Source organism: Choloepus didactylus, chromosome 23 (genome assembly GCF_015220235.1).
Source record: "Choloepus didactylus isolate mChoDid1 chromosome 23, mChoDid1.pri, whole genome shotgun sequence".
In the NCBI taxonomy this organism is placed as follows: Eukaryota; Metazoa; Chordata; class Mammalia; order Pilosa; family Megalonychidae; genus Choloepus; species Choloepus didactylus.
The window spans coordinates 26,638,242-26,658,978 of NC_051329.1; the positions used below are offsets into that span (position 1 = coordinate 26,638,242).

Here is a 20,737-nt window from a genome sequence, read left to right on the forward strand (position 1 = left end):
TTCAGGGACACTCTCAAGAAAATGAAAAGACCACCCACAGAATGGGGGAAAATATTTGCAAATCAAATATCTGATAAGGGTCTGGTATCCAGACTATATAAAGAACTCTTACAGCTCAACAACTAAAAGACAAATAACCCGTTTTAAAAATGGGCAAAGGATTGTGAATAGACATTTCTTCAAAGAAGATATAGAAATGGCCAAAAAGCACATGAAAAGATGCTCAACATCATTAGTGATTAGAGAAATGCAAACCAAGACTAAAATGAGATAACAGTTCACACCCACTAGGATAGCTGTAACAAGTGTCGAAGATGTGGAGAAGTTGGAACCTTCATACATTGCTGGTGAGAATGTAAAATGGTGTAGCCTGTGTGGAAAATAGTTTGGAAGTTTCTCAAAAGTTAAGCATAGAATTACCAGTGATTCCAGTTCCAGATATAACATGCCCACAAGAATTGAAACACATGTTCAAACAAAAACTTGTACACAGATGTGCCTAGCAGCATTAATCATAATATCCCCAAAGTGGAAACATCCTAAAATCCATCAACTGGTGAATGGATAAACAAAATGTGATATATCCAAGCAATGAAATATTATAATCTGCCACAAAAAGGAAAGAAGTCCTGATACAGGCCACAACATAGATGAACCTTAAAAACATTGTGCTAAGTGAAAGAAGCCCGAAGCAAAAGGCCATATATTGTATGATTCCATTTATATGAAATATAATTCTTGGTATTATCGGTATTTATGAGAATTATCCAGGATAGGCAAATCCATTGAAACAGAAAGTAGTGGTTGGCAGGGAGTAGAGAGAGACAGGAATTGGTACTAATTCCTAGTAAGTACGGGTTTTCTTTTGGGGGTGATGGAAGTGTTCTGGAATTAGGTAGTAGTGATGGTTGCACAACATAGTGAATAGACTAAAACCCCCCCAAAGTATGCATCTTAAAATGGTGTATACGTTTATGTTATATGAATTAAATCTTATTTTTTTTAAAAGAGCTGAAACTATTAAACTTCTAGGGAAAAAAATAGGAGAAAATCTTGCTGACATTGGTTTAGACAAAGATTTTTTAAACAGGACACACAAAACTACAAGCCATAAAAGAAAAAGCTGGTAAATTGGACTTAAACTTCTCTTCAGAAGACAGTTAGGGAAAATGAACAGGCAAGGCAGACTGGGAGAAAGTAGTTGCCAAACACATGTATGGTAAAGGACTTGCATATGGAATACAGAAAGAATGCTTACAACTCAATAATAAACTAATCCAACTTAAAAATGGACAAAACGTATGATGTGTGCAGCATACTTTCAGATGTTCAGAAATAGAGACAGATAGACAGACAGACAAGTAGATATGAGAAAAATAGAATGATACGGCAAAGGTGGCAAAATGTTGAAATTGGTGGATCTGGGTATCTGGGCGGAGGTGTTTGTTGGAGTTCTATGTAAGGGGTTTCTATTATTTTTCAACTGTCCTATAAGTTTGAAATTATTTCAAAATAATTTTTAAAAATAGGAACAAGATTTGTGTAGACAAATTGAACTATGATTAAAACTATAATGAGATACCACTACATACCCATTAGAATGACTGAAGTCGTAAATACCAATAATACCAAGAATTAGCACGTGGAACAACTGGAACTCTCATTGACTGTGGTAGGAGTGTAAAATGGTACAGCCTCTTTCAAGAAGTGTCTTGAAGTTCGTTATAAAGTTAAATATACAACTGCCTTACAACTCAGCAGTGCCATACCTGGGTATTCGCCCGAGAGAAATGAAAACCTGTGTTCACACACAGACTTACACATGAATGTTCATAGCAGCATTGCTCATAATAGCCCCAACAGGAAATAACCCAAATTTCCATTAACAGATGAATGGATATACAAATTGTGGTACATCCATATTATGAAATACTACTCAGCAATAAAATGAAAAGACATATTAAGACATATTGATAGATACAACAACATGGATGAATCTCAGAAACTAGGCTGAGCAAAAGAAGTTAAACTGAAATGACAACATACTGAACTCAAAATAGATCGTAAATCTAGATGTAAAATGTAAAACTATAAAACTTTTAGAAGAAAACATAGAAGAAAATATTTTGTTCATGACCTGACACCAAAAGCATAATCTATAAAAAGAAAAAATTGGTGTATTTTAATTTGGATTTAATCAAATTTAAAAACTGTTGCTCTGTGAAAGATAGTTAAGAGTAGAAAAAAGACAAGCTACTACCTGCAAGAGAAAAATGACAAAGGACTTATATCTAGAATATATTAAAAAAAAAAATCTCAAAACTCAATAGTAAGAAAACAAACAACCCAGTTAAAAAGTGGGAAAAGACACGCAGCAGATAATTCCCAAAGAGAATATACAGACGGCAGATAAGTATATGAAAAGAGAGTCAACATCATTAGCTATTAGGGTAATGCAAATTAAAGCCATGATGAGATACCACCATACCTAGTAGAATGGCTAAAATAAAATATGCTGAGCATAACAAGTGTCGACAAAAATATGGAGCAACTGGAACCCTCATACACTGCTGTTGGGAAGAAAAAATGGTATACTCACTCTGGAAAACAGTTTGGCAATTTCTTATAAAGTTAAACATACAGTTAACATATGGCCCGGCAGTCCCTCTCCTGGGCATTTACCCTAGGGAAATGAAAGCTTACACAAAAATCTGTACATAAATGTTTTATAGAAGCTTTATTCATAATCATGAAAAGCTGGAAACAACTCAAATGTCCTTCAGCGTGTGAATGGGTGAACAAACTAGTACCTCCATACAATGGGAAGACTACTTAGCAATAAAAAGGAGTACATTTTGATACATACACCAGTTTGGAGGAACCCCAAAGATATTATGCTTAGGGAAAGAAGCCAGTCCCAAAAGATTACATACTGTATGATTCCATTTATGTCACATTCTTAAAAAGACAAAACTATAGTGATGGAAAACTGGTCAGTGGTTTCTAGGGGTTGTGGGATGGGGGGCTATAGGGGATAGTGTGAGGAGGTTTTTGGGGACTTTCTTTGGGTAATGGAACTGTTCCTGTATTCAGATTGTAGTGGTGGTTGCACAAATCTGTACATGTTAAAATTTATAGAAATGGACACCCAAAAAGTCCATTTGACTATGTGGTAATATAAAAATAAAATTTTAAATGAGGCCTATAATAAGTTTGCAGGGAGGATTAGATGTAAAGCACTTACTACCTGACACATAATAAATATTCAATAACATTTTTATCTGTTACTCTTATTAATGTTTCAAGTTTATGGGATTCCTCCCCTTAAAACTTATTAAAGATAGTAAAAATGCAAACATTAAAAAGGGCTGTTTCCTGAAGAGGGAATTCGGTGGTCGTGCTTAGCTTGATGGTCAGCTTGGAATGAAGCGTTGTGAGAGTAGGAGAAGGATGAGGTCCAGGGGAAGGGGACCTGGGGAGGTGAGCCTGATGCCGGGGGCCAACCCTCCTGGGCTCTGTTGGGCCAGCTGACACCCCTGATCAACACTCACCACGTGCTTCTTCTCTGTTGTGGCAGTTTGCCGGGATGGAGTCAGGCTATGCTTGCTTCTGTGGAAACAATCCTGATTACTGGAAGTATGGGGAGGCAGCCAGTACCGAGTGCAATAGCGTCTGCTTCGGGGATCACGCCCAGCCCTGCGGTGGGGATGGCAGGATCATCCTCTTTGATAGTGAGTATGCCCTGTGCCCGTCACTGCCCAAGGCACGGGAATCTCTGGACCAGAGGGACAAACCTGCCCGCCCTCCTGCCCTTCTGTTCACTCACTTGGCAATACCTGTGACCAAACCCTGGGGATACAGCACTGAACAGGAAGGCTCATCCCCTGCCCTCTAAAAGGGAAGGCACACATTTACCAAGTAATTACAGTTGTGCCAAGTGCTTTGAAGAAAGATCCTTAAACAACCTAGAAAAAAATAACTTTTCTAATTTAACATAGACACTGTTTGATGTCAACTTTAATAGCCTCTTTTTAAATGTGATTTTCAAGCCCTTTTACTGGTTTTTTAGACATTGGGATGTATATCTTATTATGATGCAGCTGAGAAGAGAGCATATTCTCTGAGTTGTTTTTCCCAGCCTGGTATGGATACACATCCTCTCCAGCCTGCTGCATTTGTGTTTATACTGCCTGGGGGCCGTATGTGTTCTGAATGGGGTGTGGATCTGGGGCCTCACCCTCTCCGGCACCGTGTCGTAATCCACCTGCATCCCTCGTGTTTGTCACTCAGTGACAGTGATACTTTATGGTAGTCACAGCACCAAGGCTGCACCCGTGCATTTTAAGGGTAGAAAGGAGATAGTCACAAATTCAGCAGACAAAAGAAAAGGCTTGAGATTTACCAAGAAGTACTATACGGTCTCTAGAGTCTTTGTTAGTCTTTAGAGCAGAGCAGATACACTGTGTAGGCATGGCGTAGGCACGGTAGCTCAGTTTTGAACAAAAATGCCATATGCTGATGCTAAAACCCAGCCCAAGTTCTATGTTTATAACTGATCCTTTTACAGGCTAGAGCTTAGATGTTGTATAAAGTGTGTGTGAATTGGGGGAGGGGGTGTTGGCCACCAGAACTCATGGCCAATTGTAGGTCTTTTTTGGCCATGTGCCCATCTGAGACTACCATTGGCTTCCTATACATCCCTCTATGTCAAGCTAATGCTCAGTTTAGTATCTCTGCTACAGCTAAAGACTGCACCTTGACTTACATTTAAGGAAGGAAGTTGGCAAGTAATATGCACTGCACATATAATTTTTCATTTCCAGATTTCATTATTATAAGATTCTCTGCCTTGACACTCTAACCAGGAGAGTACATTTGCTGAGTTTCCAAAATGCTTGGTATACTAAGTGAAAAAAGAAAGAGGATAAAAACGTATTGAGTACCTGATATGTATTAAGGCTTTATATAAATTATCACATTGGTTCCTCCTGGCCTCCACCCAAGGTAGGCATTTTTATTATTATCACCCTCATTTTATAGAAGGGAGTCCTAGGATGTGGAGAGGAGAAATAACTTGCTGGGCCTCATGCTGCCAAGAAGCCTTGGGTCTACAGAGTAAACAGAGGCAAGGGGCCCAGATTTGCTACCTTTTTCTCTATTTTAAATAGAATATAGTTTTAATTTAAAAAAATGAAAAATAACTGTTGGTGAGGCTGTGGAGAAATTGGAACCTTTATACATTGCTGTTGGAAAGGTAAAGTGGCGCAGCCCCTGTGGAAAACAGTTTGGCGGTTCCTCAAAAGTTAAACATAGAATTACCATGACCTAATGATTCCATAGCTAAGTATATACTGGAAAGAACTGAAAACATATATTCACACAAAGACTTGTATACAAATGTGCATAGCAGCATTATTCACAATAGCCAAAAGGTGGAAATAACCCAAATGTCCATTAGCTGATGGATAAACAGAATATGGTGTATCCATACAATGGAATATTATTCAGCAATAAAAAGGAATGAAGTACTGATACATGCTACAACATGGATGAACCTTGGAAACATTACGCTAAGTGAAAGAAGCCAGACACAAAAGGTCTTATATCATGTGGTTGCGTTTATGCTAAGTGAAAGAAGCAGCCAGTTACAAAAGATGCCTGTCATGAATCCATTTATGTGGAATGTTCAGAAAAGGCAAATCCATAGATAACAAAAAGCAGATTAATGGTTGCCAAGGGCTGTAGGAATGGGGAGCGACTGTTTAATGGATATAGGGTTTCTTTTAGGGATGATGAAATTGTTTTGGAATTAGATAGTGGTGATGTTTTCACAACATTGTGAATATACTAAAAACCACTGAATGTATACTTTATAATGGTTAAAATGACAAATTTTATGTTATGTGAATTTCATCTCAATTAAAAACATAGAATATAGTTTTTATATGACAGTCTTTCATTCATTACATTCTTATTGGACATCTGCTGTGGTAGCAGATAGAATTATTTCTTTTATTTAGTACAGTGCCTTTACTGGAGATGTCAGAAACTGCCCATGAAAATAATTCAGTTTAAAGTCAGTCATGTACCATGTATCGGCTTTGGTACTAGAATTATATCTAGGAGACAGTACTGGTCTTCACACAAAGGGACGCTAAAATGAATTAATTGTAATAAAAACTACTGCTATTGATTTAGTGCTTGCTGAGTGCTAGACTCTATGCTGGGTGCTTTTGTATATTTTATGTTGTTTAAACCTCGTATAACAGGGCTGTTGGTGAGAAAACTGCATTATCAGAAGATAAAAAATTTGTCCAAGCTAGTAAGTGCCAGAGCCAGGGTTCAAACCTAGTTTGCTACTTTTAAATTTTGTCTATTTTTGGCAGCTAGAACCCTTTTATTAACCACAATAAAATAGATCCAGTTTAATGCTTTAATATGTGAACAAAGTAGGCCGAGTTGCTCTGATTTTTATCAAATTGGCCCTTACGCAGCTCTCCAAAAGCTAGCCTCTCTGGCTTCCATTCACTCAAGGACTAAGAAGAGTGGCATTCTGAGCAATGGCCTGCTCTAATCTTGGAAAAGATGATTATCTCTGGATAATGTGTGTTGGAAGGAGCCCTGGCAGTAGCTCTGTAACTACGCTATAACTCATACCCCACTACTCTGCAGAGAAGGGTACTAAATTTGGCATGTAGAAATAATCTCTAAAGTTTCATCTACTAGAGAGTAAACTATTTTAAATAGCTCAGGCACTGCCTCTTGCACATCCTTAGGCCCCATCAGATAAGGCTGAGCATTTTGGAGATGGTGAACAACAGGCTGTCCCATAATTTGTAAGGACAGAGATGTTTTTCTAAAGAGATTAGAGGAAAAGTTAGATGGTGAGAAAGGACCAGGTCTCTGCCTCCCAGAACATCAGACTATGCAGCCGGCGTGACCCGATTCTGTGTCTGAGTCAGAATATCAGCAAGATCCTCCTGCTCTCTGGGAATCACAGAAGAGCACTCCAGACTCCTTGGCTCTAGAGATACCTCAGGAGAGAGATGTCGGAGGCAGCTGGCAGAAGCCTCCTGCTCATTCCTCATTGCTACATCAAGTAATTTGTCACAGGCTGTATGGCTGATTTTCAGCAAGCTTCCGGGAGCTTAGAGAGGTTGCTGAAGTAGGCTATGCAGTGTGTGTAAATGCAGCACTGATGGAGGCTTCAGACCCTCTGCCACCCAGGATTTATAATTTAGTGAATTAACAGAACTCAATAGAAGATCAGGTAGGCTGGACTCCACAGTAGGTTATTGAAACTGCAGCTGGGCTCTTCGGGCAGCCTCAGCCTCTAAACACTGACAGCAGGAGCTGGTAATGCTACTTTGTACCACTGAGCACTGGATCATTTACAGGGCCCTGTACTAGTCACTCTACATGCATTCTCTTAATTCCCCTGATACTATGAAGCCGGTACTCTCAGCCCTACTTTCCAGATGAAAAACTGAGTCTCATAAAAGTTCTGTAATGTGCCCAAGGTCCCACAGACAAAGATCCCTGCCCCCGTGAAACTTATATTCTAGCAGGAAGGAAATAGGTGAAAAAGATTGGGGGCTTAAGGCCGGGTGAAATCTGACTGCTGTGACTGCATTAGTAATTTTATTTCATAGACATCAAGATGCCGTCAATGGTAAGATTGTTTTATATACCACTGAGGGTTGAGGGGGAATGCTGCCAATTAAACAATGGCATTTCTTGATTAGAAGACATCCCAATATTAAAGATTAAAATGTGCCCCTTTGGAAAGCCATAAGGACCAAACTCCACTTTGTCTAGTTTATGGATGGATGTGTAGAAAAGTAGGGGAAGGAAACAAACAGACAAAGGTACCCAATGTTCTTTTTTACTTCAATTGCTCTTTTTCACTCTAATTATTATTCTTGTTATTTTTGTGTGTGTGCTAATGAAGGTGTCAGGGATTGATTTAGGTGATGAATGTACAACTATGTAATGGTACTGTAAACAGTCGAAAGTACAATTTGTTTTGTATGACTGCGTGGTATGTGAATATATCTCAATAAAATGATGATTAAAAAAAAATGAAAAAAAATAAAATAAAATGTGCCCCTTTGCATTGTTGAAATATGGTATTAGGATTCTCCTTTCCTGGGTGCCAGTCTTCATGGACTGATTCATGACTAGACCCATTTGGTTGCAGTTTGTTTCCTGAGACACGTCCAGAAGTCCAGAGGTCTAGAAGCAGAGCACTCAGCTGCATCAGGGGGAGGCTAGCTCTTTCAGCTGATGCCAGAGGCTTACTCCTGAAGAAACTGACTGAGCTAACATTGAGGAGAGGCCGGAGGGATCAACAGATGTTAAGTCACAGAGGCAGGAGGCTGCCAGCCCCCTGCCCCTGGAGTTTTTTGCCCACTGTTATTCCAGGCCCTCCCCCTGCCCAGATTGTTAACTGTCAGGCTAATAATCTCCCCTTTAGAAAATAAGATCTTGAATTTGCTCATAAGTGTCAAATTTCCTGTTGGATTGGCACCAAATTTTAATGATCCACCATAGATAGCATGTGTGTGCTCAAAATTGCTGAATGAAATGTGCTCTCAGCGTAGCACACAGTCTGGGAATCAAAAGTTCGAAGTTTGAGGCCTGCATTTACTATTGAAATAACTGTTTAATCTGGATACTTTATTCTGTATTTTCAAATAATAATGATATTATTATAATAACTCTTACTGTGCTTGTACTACCTGCCAGACCCTGTACTTCACATGTACTTCACATGTATTAACTTATTTTATTTCTTGTACCAACCCCGTGAGGGATAAACTATTACATTTTCATTTTACAGATGAGGAAACTAAACTAAGATATTCAGAGGTTCAGTAACTTGCTCAAATTTATACAATTAGTAAATGGTAATATCAGGATTAGAACTCAGGAAGTTTTTCTCCAAAGTTTGCTTTTTTTTTTTTAATTTAAGTTTATTGAGGTGTAATTTACATACAGTAAAAATCACCCTTTTGGTTGTACAATTTCGATAGGATTTGATACATTTCCATACAATCGAGATATAACATTTCCATTATCTCAAAAAGTTCCCTCATTTCCCTTTGAGGTCATTCCTCTCCCCCATTCCCAGCCCTCTGCAACCACTGATCTGCATTCTGTCCAGATAGTTTTTTTCTTTTGCAGAAAGTCATATAAATGGAGTTATACAGTATATATTTGTGTCTGGCTTCTTTAACTTAAAGTAATGCTCTTGAGATACATCTCTGTTGATATATGTTTCAGTAATTTGTTCCTTTTTATTGCTAAGAATCATTCATTTGTACAGATCTATCACAATTTGTTCATCCGTTCACCAGTTGGTAACATTTATTTGGTCTGTGATAAAGCTGGTCTAAATACAATAAGCATCCACGTACAGCTGTTTGTGTGGATGTATGTTTTTATTTCTTTTGGGTAAATATTCAGGAGTGGGATTACTGGGTCTTATGACCAGTATATATAACTTTATAAGACATTGACAACTGTTTTCCAAAATGGCTATACCATTTTGCATTCTGACCAGCAATATATGAGATTCATAGTGTTTAGATCATTTGCATTTAATGTAACTACTGATATGCTTAGATTTAAATCTACCATATCTCTGCTTGTTTGCTGTTTGTCCCATTTGTTCTTTGTTCTCCCCACCCCACCCCACCCCACCCCGCCTTTTCCTGCCTTCTTTTGAACTAATGGAGTATTTTTTATAATTGCATTTTATCTTCACCAATGGCTTATTAGTAATACATGTTTTATATTTTGTGGTTGCTCTAGGGTTTACAATATGTATCGTTAACTTATCTTCCTTCAAATAGTATTATGCTGCTTCATGTATAGTATAAGAACTTTACGATGGTAGACTTCCGTTTCCTCTCGTCTCCTTTGTGCTATTGCTCTCGTATGCTTTACTTCTAAATCTGTTATAGACACCACAAAAACCCCTACTGTTTTTGCTTTAGGCAGTCATTCATCTTTTAAAGTTATTAAGAAGAAGAAAAAGTCTTCTATATTTTATATTTAGCTTCATATTTTCCTTTTTCCTTTACTCTTCATTTGTGTAGAGCCACATTTCCATCTGATATCATATTCCTTTGGCATGAATAACTTCCTTTAGCATTTTCTCCAATGCAGCTCTGCTGTTAATGGCATCCCTCAGCTTTTTTTGGTCTGAAAAGGTCTTATTTCACCTTTATTTTTGAAACATATTTTTGCTGGGTGTAGAATTCTGCACTGACATTTTTTTAAGTACTTTAAAGATGTCGCTCTCTTGTCTTGTGGCTGGCATAGTTTCTGGAGATGTCTTCTTTTCCTTTGTTTCCTCTATGAACTCTCCCTACCCCACCCCACTCCCCAGCCTGCCTTCAAGATTTTCTTTGTTTTTGGTTTCCATCTGTTTTACTATGATGCATGTAGGTGATCTTTGTTATTTGTTTTGTTTTAATTTATCCGTTTGGGGTTTGTTGAGATTCTTAGATCTTTGGTTTGTTACCTTTCATTAATTTTTAAACATTCTTAGCCATTTTCTCTTCAGATATTTCTTCTGTCCCATTTTCTCTGTTTCTTTTCCTTCTGTGATGCCAATCACACATATGTTCGACCATTTGATATTGTTCCAGAGATTGGATGTGCTGTTCTGTTGTGTTTTTTCACTTCTGTTTTACTCTGTCTAGTCTGCTGATTCACCCATCAAAACCATTCATCTCTGATTTTTTTCCTAGTATTTGCAATTGGCTCTCTTTTATAGTTTTCACACCTTCGCTGAAATTTCCAATCTGTTCAAGTTTGTTGTCTCTTTTCCAACTAGATACTTTAATGTATTTTAATCATGTAGTCCCCATCTGATAGTTCCGACATCTGGGTCACTTTGTAGTTTGGTTCTGTGTGTTGTTTTATCTCTTGACAGTGAGTCTTTTCCCCCCTCCACTTTGGTTTTTATGTACATATTGTAATTTTGTTATTGAACGTCATATACTATGTGTAGAAAAACAGCATTAGAGGTTCAGGTAAATAGTACTTACACCTGGAAATGGGTAGGCCTGCTAGTGTGGGGCGTTGAGCCAATCTGTCAGTAGTTGAGCCCGGATTGGATTTTTGGATTTTGTTGTTTCTGTCATTACCTTCAATGTACACAGGCTCCACCCTGAGCACAGAGTGGGCTGCTGTTACCTTGTGCTCAGTGTAGAGGCTGGGGTGACAGTGGTTTTCTGTTTGTTTGTTTTGTTTTTCAGTGTCCCTGTTCCACCCTCAGCTTTCAGCAGTTCCTACCTGCCTGTGCCATAGAGGGACTCTTTCTCACATGCCTTGCCTTCCCTCTGTGGTTGACTGCTAAGCTTGTGGCACAGTCAGGGGGTTCTTGGTTCTTCTGGCCCATCCTCAGTCATAGGCAGGACCTGTTACCTGGACTTCAGGGCTGGGGCCTTTGCAGCATTCCTGCACACCTTCCCTCTCCCTAACAGGCAAACTCTGTCTTGAAACTTTGGTGGATCTTGGGTAGGAGTGTCCTGCCCCTCCCCCAGGGGTAGCAGACTTCTGCTTTGTGTTGGAGCAGGGTCATTGGCCCTCGAGGGCTCAGGCCAGCCAGAGGCGGATGGCTTTTGCTTCTGCTCTTCCCACAGAAGCAGTGGATCTTTCCCTGGTTCCTTTGGCCAGAAAGAGAATTTCTTACCCCCTCCTCCTGAGACTGATGGGTTTTCCTTCTACTTCTCTGGTGGCCTTGGAAGCAAGACTTTTTGCTCCACCCTCCACCTCCCCCCATCCCCCCACTCCCCTAGCAACTTACAACTTTTGCTTCCTTTGAGAGGACAGTCCTGGGAAGCTGGCAGTGTTTCATACCTGTCCCTTGGTCCTGCACACCTGTGCCACCAAAGGGAACTCCCTTTGGTCTCTGGCTTTACCCCAGTCTCTCTTGTGAGCCCCAGGCAAAGGTCTGGAGAATAGCTTGCAAGTGTGTGGAAACTTCCCTTACATCTGGGACTCCTGGTTATCCTAAACAGAGAGGCTAGCTCACACTCAGCTAAAATTTTAGCTGTTTTCTTCGTATTCACTTCTGTGGCAGCCACCTCTCCCTTCCAAGCTCTGTCAAAAATGACTCTCATCAAGGGACTTCTTACCTTTTAGAATTGTTTTTGAGACCTGAATTTTCTGGTGAGTTCAAGCAAAGTTTTGAGCATCTTCTTGTTTTTAGGATAGTAGCAGCAGTCTCTGGTTCCTTTCTATGTCCTGAAGGGAAGCAGAACTCCTCCAAAGCTTGTTTTACAAATCCAAGCCCCACACTCCCTCTCAAGGACTTTCATTTCTGGGATCTTGTGTACACTTCACTATTGAGTGAAGTTGTATCCCCCTCCTACAACCTGCTGATCAAAACACAAGAGTCCAGAGGAATCAAATGCAGTCAGTACAGAGTGATCAGAATCCAGAAGAATTCCCCTCTGCAGAAAGTCATTTCTTGTGTCCCAGTGTCCCAGTTTCCCATCCGAAAAATAATCCTGGACTTCTCGTGTGAGCAGCACTGCTCTGTGGTATCAGGATACCTGGGCATTTGGGAAGCCCTTCTCTCTTTACAACCTTCCTTTATTGAGCACTTCCCCTCCAGACAGGTCCCAGGATTTTCATGTGTTTTATCTCATCTGTCCTCACGCATTCATGTGATATGGGAGCAGGTGGTGTGGTCCCTCCATCCTTGAAACTGAGAGAAGCGAGAGGCCGGGAAGTGAAGTGCAGCCCCTGGGATCCCATTTCCCCCAGCTGGGCCAGAATCCAGACTCCCTGACTCCAGCCCTCCCCTTCTAGGCCACAATGCTGGTCCGGGTGCTGATTCTGAGGTCTCCTGGGCAAACAAAAAAGGCTCCACAGCCATTTGTTCAGGGTTTAAGCGATTCATTTTGTGATTCAATCCTGAAACATAAGACAGTCTGGTTCTGTAGATAAAACATGATATCCCAACCTGGATCACATCATTTAGGAAGCGTCTTGTTTGTAACAGTGTTGCAAAGCCTGCCCCCCCCTGGCTGAGACCCAGACTGAGGGCCCCAATGTCCTTTTGTCTTGCAGCTCTCGTTGGCGCCTGTGGTGGGAACTACTCAGCCATGACCTCAGTGGTCTACTCTCCCGACTTCCCTGACACCTACGCCACAGGGAGGGTCTGCTACTGGACCATCCGGGTTCCGGGAGCCTCCCACATCCACTTCAACTTCACCTTGTTTGACCTCAGGGATTCCGCAGACATGGTGGAACTGCTGGACGGCTACACCCACGGGGTCCTGGTCCGTTTCAATGGAAGGAACCGCCCACCTCTGTCCTTTAACATCTCTCTGGATTTTGTCATTTTGTATTTCTTCTCTGATCGCATCAATCAGGCCCAGGGGTTTGCTGTCTTATACCAAGGTAAGACACCCTCACCTCCTGGGAGCCCTTCAGGGTCTGAGGGACTCAGGCTTCTCTTCCCCATAACTGTGACTTAGGAACCTCAGGCTGTCCTTGTCAGGAAGGCGGTGAGTCAGGAGCTGCTGGTTCAGACTTGTTGATTATCCCAGTGCTGTGAACTGGAAGAAGGATTTCCCCACCTCCCATTTCATTACTTGTCTGTATTTCATGATGGAAAAAAGAGATGAAACCTGTCAAGTTTGCTATTTCAGTAGTGCTAATGATAGCATTAATAAGAACGTTAAAAGAACAACTAAAAGAAAGACCTAGGGTTGGCAAAAGTGGAAGAATCTTCATTTGGTCCATCCTCCTGCCTCTAAACATTCCAGCCAATCCCAAGGACTAATTTACTGTCCTTCTTCAAACCCTCCTGAGGTGGAGCCACATTTCTCTGCTCCTCTAATGTGATCATGTGCACTGGGCATGTCCCTTTGCCAGCACACGAGAAACATAGAAGAAGGTGTGTAAGACCTTTCTGTGTCTGGATACCAAGGGCCTTGAGAGGAGTTGAGTTAGCGTGTGCTCCAGGAGGTTAGAGGGAGGAGGCCTCCCCTGCAGGTGGGACAGTCTTGAAGAACAGGGAGGATTTGGGTGGACAGGTAAGAAGGAAGAGGGCCTTCCAGGCCGAAGGAGCCACTGCTGCAGGCATAAGGGCAGGAAAACTATCAGGCATGCATGCAGGTGTCTGTGAGGAGACCAGTCAAATAATTAGAATTTCTGGATCCTTGGGTGCCAGAGCCAGAGCCTGACCAGTTCTGCTTTTGGGAGCAGTAGGGCGAAGGGAGATATTCCATAGCTGTGCTTTTGCACCCAGGACTGATCAGAGTAAAAGGTGACCTCTTCATAACCAGTGCCCCCCTCCTTTGCACTTTTCATCATCTGCATAAGCTTTTTCTCCAGTTGACCCCTTTTGTTCTTCCAGCCATCAAGGAAGAAAAGCCTCAGGAGAGGCCCACTGTCAACCAGACGCTGGCCGAGGTGATCACCGAGCAGGCCAACCTCAGCGTCAGCGCCGCCCGGTCCTCCAAAGTACTCTACGTCATCACCACCAGCCCCAGCCACCCACCTCAGACCGTCCCAGGTAGCAATTCCCAGGCCCCATCAATATGAGGTCGAAGCCACAGACCTTGAAGGTAGTGCTCTTGGCGGTTACGGAAACAGAAGCACTCTAAGGTGTTTCTCGTTCAGAGGCAGTTGGTGGTACTGGCCCTCTCACCTATAGTTTGTTCTGGCCTTTGAGGGAAATTTTCTCATTAGCTTGGCTCCTTAGTCCTTAGGGAAAAAGTGTCATCTCTAAGGGTCCACCCAGCATGTGCCTTTTGTATACTGCGATTGATCAGCTAATCCAGTGTGATTATCATTCTAGAATCCCAGGCTGAAGCTCCCTAAATTCACTAGCATTTGCAAGAGCTCCATTCATTCATTCATTCAGAAGACATTTAAGTGCTTCACAATGCTAGGTATGGACTATACAGTGAACCAAACAAAAGCCCCTGCCCTCCTTTGGTTTATAGTATAAGTGGGAGGAGGAAGACAAGAGCCAAAATAAACAAGTCAGATAATGATAAGAGCTATGAAGAAAAGGCAAGGAAGAGATAGCAAGTTAATAATAATCTTTTAAAGTAGTTCAAGCTGGCTACCTGGGTTGGGTACATACTTGCAGTCCCTCTTTTCTGCCAAGGAAGTTGCAGCCTTTATGAACTGGTAGAGCTAGAGAGTACTATTAGCAGTGACCCAACCCAGAGGTTTTCACTCTGCTCCCTGGAGCCACCATAGGACAGCAGCGAGGAGGGCCTCTCCAGGGCCTGCTCTGTGTCACTGGGGTGTGTATCCCAGCAGGAGGGCATAGGCCATGCCTCTCATTCCTCAGATGAGGGAACCCACACCCAGAGTTTACCAAACTCATCTGCAGTTGTGTGGTGATTCTAAGGGTAGAGATGGAATGCCTTTTGACCCTGAGTCCAGTGCACCTTGGACCACACCACTCTGCCTCTCTCCAGAGCAAGGACAGGTGCTCAGGGGGCCTGGGGCGCCACTCACAGCCCAGCTGTGGCTGCCCCTGCTCCTGCGTTTGGTGGTTGCCCCACTCACAGAGGGCTCCGAGCTGCCAGTGAATGCATGGGGCCTCCCAAAGACCACCTTCTGAAAATGAGGACCGCGAGACTGATAAACCCTGTCTCTTGCACTTGCAGGGTGGACGGTGTATGGCCTGGCAACTCTTCTCATCCTCACGGTCACAGCCATTGTGGCAAAGCTACTTCTGCACGTCACATTCAAGTGAGTATACGGGAGCCGCTGGGTTCTGGGAAGGGGAAGGCTCGGGATTCCTTTTCTACTGCGCTTCATTTGTCTGGGGACAACTGTAAGATCAGAACTTGACTCCAAAGCCTTTGGTCCTAGGTAGCATAAGGCATTAGACGGTCTCATTCTTGTAGCATGAAATGTACAACTGGACGAGTCTCATTAAGGTCCCAGGGATTGAGTTTGCTCCTGTGTCCAAAGGATGCAATTTCAAGGAGGAGTGAAATAGTCTGGGTATAAAAAACAACAATTTCCACTTTTTGGTTTGTACTGGTCCCTTAAAGAGATCTTCATGCAAGAGCAGAGATTCCTAAGACAATGCAGGACTTATTTCCTAATGCCTTCCAGAAATCAGGAAACAATCTTAGAGAATTCTAACATTTTCTTGACTCTTGCCTAAAAATTATTTTAAGACATTTATTTAAGAAGTGTATGGAAGCTTCATCCTTCAATTCAGACTAATTTGGAAAAAAATATTTCCTTCTCTCATTTTGCTGCTCAGATTTAGCAGCTCTGACCGCCCCACCCCCAGGATGTAGGCATTTGCATGCTTTCTTCGTGCATCTACAACAATTGGTAGTTTTTCCTATTTTTTCTAGAGCTCTGCCCTGTCTTTCCTGTGGTTTCCAGTCCAAGCTCTCCACATTTCAAGACTTTCCTGAAGATTTGTGTCCAGTAAAAGCCATCTTTCTCCTAATCTTCTCACTTGTCCTCCCCCCACAGGCTCTTCTATGCATTAAACAGCCTCCTCCATTGCTCTGTGAAGACCCTCTTTGGACACATTCTCTCCTCTATTTCCAACTTTCCATTTCCCACCATGTAGGAGCACCCTGCATCAGCATCTCCACTCTAATCTTTACTTTTTTCAGTGGAAGCTATGTCTTTATTTACTACACTCACTGCTATCTATGACTTTTCTCATATTTTTTAAAGTCACAACTTCCTACATTCTAGGGAAGCCTCTCAGACACAGTCCTGCCCGTGGGTCCCTGCAGGACCATGAGTCACTGTCCACAGGGCCCAGCATCCCACAGCCCGGCTGGGGCCCTCAGCACAGGTGAACCCTAAAGCGTGTGTCTCACTCCCATCTGATGTTGGAGTCCCTCAAAACCTCCCTGCCAGGCAGCCCAGAGGCACTAAGTAAGACAGGTCCCCACTTCAAGCAGAGCAGTTTTGCCTTTATCCTGTTTCAGCTAGGTGGGCTGCCAGGTAAATGTCATTCGAAGAAAGAGCTCTGCTATTAAAAAAAACAACAACAAGAATTTGAAGACTCGTAATTTCCCAGGACAGCCCTTTCCAGATTTGAATTAATTCTGCCCAGTCAAAAGTTCTCTGTCATACTGAGCTGGAATCTGCTGTGCTGCTCTCCCATCCACAGAGCAGTGCTCCAGGGCTTTACAGGTGGCTGCTAGGTCTTTCCCAAGACCTTGCTGCCTCACCGGTGACACATCCCCTTCTGTAAGCACCAGGTGTCTCACAAGATAGCCGGTTGTTTTGAATGCTTTGTTCTCTTCCACATGAAAATTTAAGTTATTTTTTGTTTGCCAGATCCCATCGCGTTCCTGCTTCAGGGGACCTGAGGGCTTGCCATCAGCCAGGGACTTCGGGAGAAATCTGGAGCATTTTCTACGAGCCCTCCACTTCGATTTCCATCTTTAAGAAGAAGCTCAAGGGTCAGAGTCAACAAGATGACCGCAATCCCCTTGTGAGTGACTAGAAGCCCCAGCGCCCAGGACACGAGGTCGCTCTGTGAGTTCCAGGCTGCTGGGGGGTGACCTCGGCCTCCTCGGAGGCACCTCCCACAGACTGGCAAGGGGCACCATGCTGCTGGGGAGGCACAGCCTGGATCCCTCCTGCTTCATCAGCTGCACTTAGAGACTCAAGGCCCCAGTGTCGGCCCTCCCTCCACCTCTCCCTCTCATCTAGGAATGGGGGCATCAGAGCAGTGGGACTGAGGTGACAGAGATACAGGTGTATGGTGCTGGGCTCGGGCACATCCTAGGTGAGCATCCGGTGGTGGGTTGGCCTGGTGGACATTCCGTCTTCCTTGCCTCTTTGTTTTGTCCCCATGTAGCTCAGTTTCTCCTGCTCTTTATGGTTTGAAACTAGAGCAGATGGGGAGAATTCTTAGGTTCAAGGGTTGGCCTGGTCCCACACAAGTGTGGACCATAGAGCATTAGCCCCCCAGAAGCATAACAAGGGCCTCATGCTCTGTGCTGACTCGGGGGCTTTGCTGTCTAGGTGCTGGGCCAGGGTGGGCCTCCTCCACCCCTGGAGAGCCTGAGAGCGTAGTCTGGCGACCCCATTCACGTCACCCTGACGCCTTCACTTAGGCTTCTTTCTCTACACTTCTTTCCATAGCTCTGTGACCAGCAGAGCAAGCTTTAGGAGTGATCATACAAAGAATCCATTCATTTATTCACCCATCAAACTTTACTGAAAGCTTTTATAGGTATCTTGTAACCACTTGTTGGATTGGGTTTATCTGGCCTCACTCCGGAGCAGCTTGTGGTGCTGTCCAGCCTGAGCCAGACCCCCGGTCTCTCTTAGCTGACTCTCAGTTCAGAACAGGGAGTATAAACACTGTAGTTTAGCACTTGGGCAGCATGATGTGGGGCATGGGGGCCTGCACTCCCTCCCTTTAGATGCCTCCCATTTTAAAAGGAGATGAAAAAGCTCCAGGGCTGTGCTCTCTGCGGCCTCTTCTGCCCCTTCCCATGAGGATGGGGTGGAGTTAGGAATGGCTGGTGAGGGCGGAGAGGGCTCTTTCCCCTGGCCCTATACCACCCTGTCCCTCAGACCTGTAGGTGAACTGAAGAGATTGCCATAAGGGGTGAGAGGGAAGGAGCCAAAGATCCTTCCAGGACAGGGCTCCCGAGATTGAGAGCTCCAGCTGCAGCAACTGCTGGCACGTAAGTCCCATCTCTAATTTAGAAGTCTCCACTGCTTGCAAGCAGGCTTTGGCCACAGCAGCTGAGAGAAAAGCTGTCCACGCCTCTGGAGGCCAGGCCATTTGTCAGAGTGTGATTCTCCCAGAGGCACTCGGGCCTTGGAGCTTGTATTGCTCCAGCCTTAGGGGTTCCCTGCTTGGAACTCAATGCCTACCTCTCCCAGGCCCCCTAGCCACTGCCTGCTGTAGCCCTTCCTGGGCTTCTGCCACACTGGTGCTCCTGGGAAGACGGAAGGCAGTGTGGGGCCAGCTGGGAGGTGACCCTCAGCAACCTGGGTCCAGAAGAGATGCCGGGAGAGGGCAGGCCAAGGGGCAGGTGGAGGAGGGAAGCCAGGCATTGTGTCCACAGGACAGAGCACTGCCCAGGCACCGTGGGGCCAGCTGAGGGCACAGAGCTGCTCTGTACTGCCTTCACATTTTGATCCAGAAAGGGTGATTAACCAGGAGCAGCTGTCCACAGGCCCCTGGGTCTGAGGACAAAGGCCTGTTACAGACAAGGACCCAGGAAACATACCGGCATGTGCGCTTTCCACTCCATGCTATCCCTGGCTTTTGTGGCATCTCCTCACAAGTGTCAGGTGTGTCAGAAGGCCCTGTGCTGGGAATAGATCCATGAGCAACACAAAGGGAATGTGGAATGTGGTGCTGGGAAGGCTTCCAGGCAGAGGGCAGTTGTTTGGCTGCCTGGGGCTTAGGGTGACCCCCACCCACCCTCCCCACATCACATCTTGGGACACCAGGCCCTGACCAAGCCTGTGTGTTGTCTGAAGCCTGCAGCTGGAGTGGCCCTTCCACAGAGACCCCAGGAAATGCTGGTGATGCCCCAGTGTCCTTCTGTCTGTCCCTGGCACAGCCCAGTGCCTCCAGGATTGACTTACTGTCCACGGAGCAGCTGCAAGAAACCCAAACCTGGCAGGGCACAGCATGAGGGGAGAGGGGCCATAGAGTGTCCTAGGCATCAGTGAAGACTCGATGCCTCAGCCAGGGTCTGGCCATGGCCCGGTTAGAACTTGTGGGCACACCCCACCCAGGGTCCCTGGAGGCTAAACATCCAAGCAATAAATTGTCCCAGGAGCACCAGAGGAGGAAGCACTGGATCTTTTAAGAAATCACATTAGAAGAGAGAAAGTGGAGGTGATTGGAAAGGAGGTGACCCAGAAACAAATAAATTAGAGGACATATAGCAGAAGATCATGGAAGAGGAAAGGGCTTTGGGGATCACTACAGAGGGCGGCTCTGAAAGCATCCCAAAGGCTAGCACATGGTTTCCAGACCTGCCCCGCCCTGGGGTGACAGAGCTGGGGGCCAATCAGGGGTCCCCTGCCCTGACCCATCTCATTGCCCCCCGCCATGGTGATGCCGTTTCTCACCATTCTCCTGGGAAGGCAGGCAGGACTCCGTTCTTCCCTGCCTGTCCAATCTCCCGCAAAGCAATGGCCAGTTGGAACGAGCCCGGCGCCTCCCTGGCCTCCCCCACGCCTCTCCTGGCAGGGGGCAGTAACCAGGTTGCTGTAACTTCTGGACTGTGGGCTCTAGCTCCAGACTCCAATCAGCCAGAAACCCGCAAAGATCAAAGCACTAGCAAGCACAGCTGCCTGGCTCCGGCCAACCTGGGGGGTGCCTGGCACGGCTCTTCCCGTGCGCCCCTTGGGCAGCTCCAGGCAGCCCCGGGAGGCCTGGGGCACCACGCACTTAATCTTCTCAAGCACTTAGAGCAGACCACCTCCACCACCCCGGCTCCCTTGTCGGATGAGGGCAGCCCTCCCCCCCAGGTCCCAGGCAACTGGCCCCCTCTTGGGTTTCAGATCTCCTGTTTGATGTCTGCTTTTGTTATTACCTTGGGAATTTTTAACTTTCGATTGTGTTCCCTCTGGTGTCTTTGTTTACCTTCCTCACTGTTCTACCTCCTGGCCAAGTCTCTCAGCTTAGCTGCCCTGGGGTGGGGTGTTTTCAAGCCTTCCAGCTACAGCTGCCTCCCCTTGGGCTGGACTGCTCCGGGTGACCCGGTTTCCCCTCCGCCTC

At 44.5% G+C, this 20,737-nt stretch overlaps 1 protein-coding gene across 1 annotated transcript in view; it reads left to right on the forward strand.

Moving 5' to 3' along the window:
* Window positions 1-19,278, forward strand: part of KREMEN1 (kringle containing transmembrane protein 1) — a 60,631-nt gene extending 41,353 nt beyond the window's left edge. The window contains exons 5-9 of the mRNA XM_037816875.1: window positions 3,578-3,731; window positions 13,093-13,425; window positions 14,387-14,545; window positions 15,657-15,741; window positions 17,314-19,278. Of these exons, the coding sequence (XP_037672803.1) occupies window positions 3,578-3,731; window positions 13,093-13,425; window positions 14,387-14,545; window positions 15,657-15,741; window positions 17,314-17,482 (900 nt within the window). The 3' untranslated portion in view covers window positions 17,483-19,278. The remainder of the gene's footprint in view (window positions 1-3,577; window positions 3,732-13,092; window positions 13,426-14,386; window positions 14,546-15,656; window positions 15,742-17,313) is intronic.
* The last annotated feature ends 1,459 nt before the right edge of the window (window positions 19,279-20,737 follow it).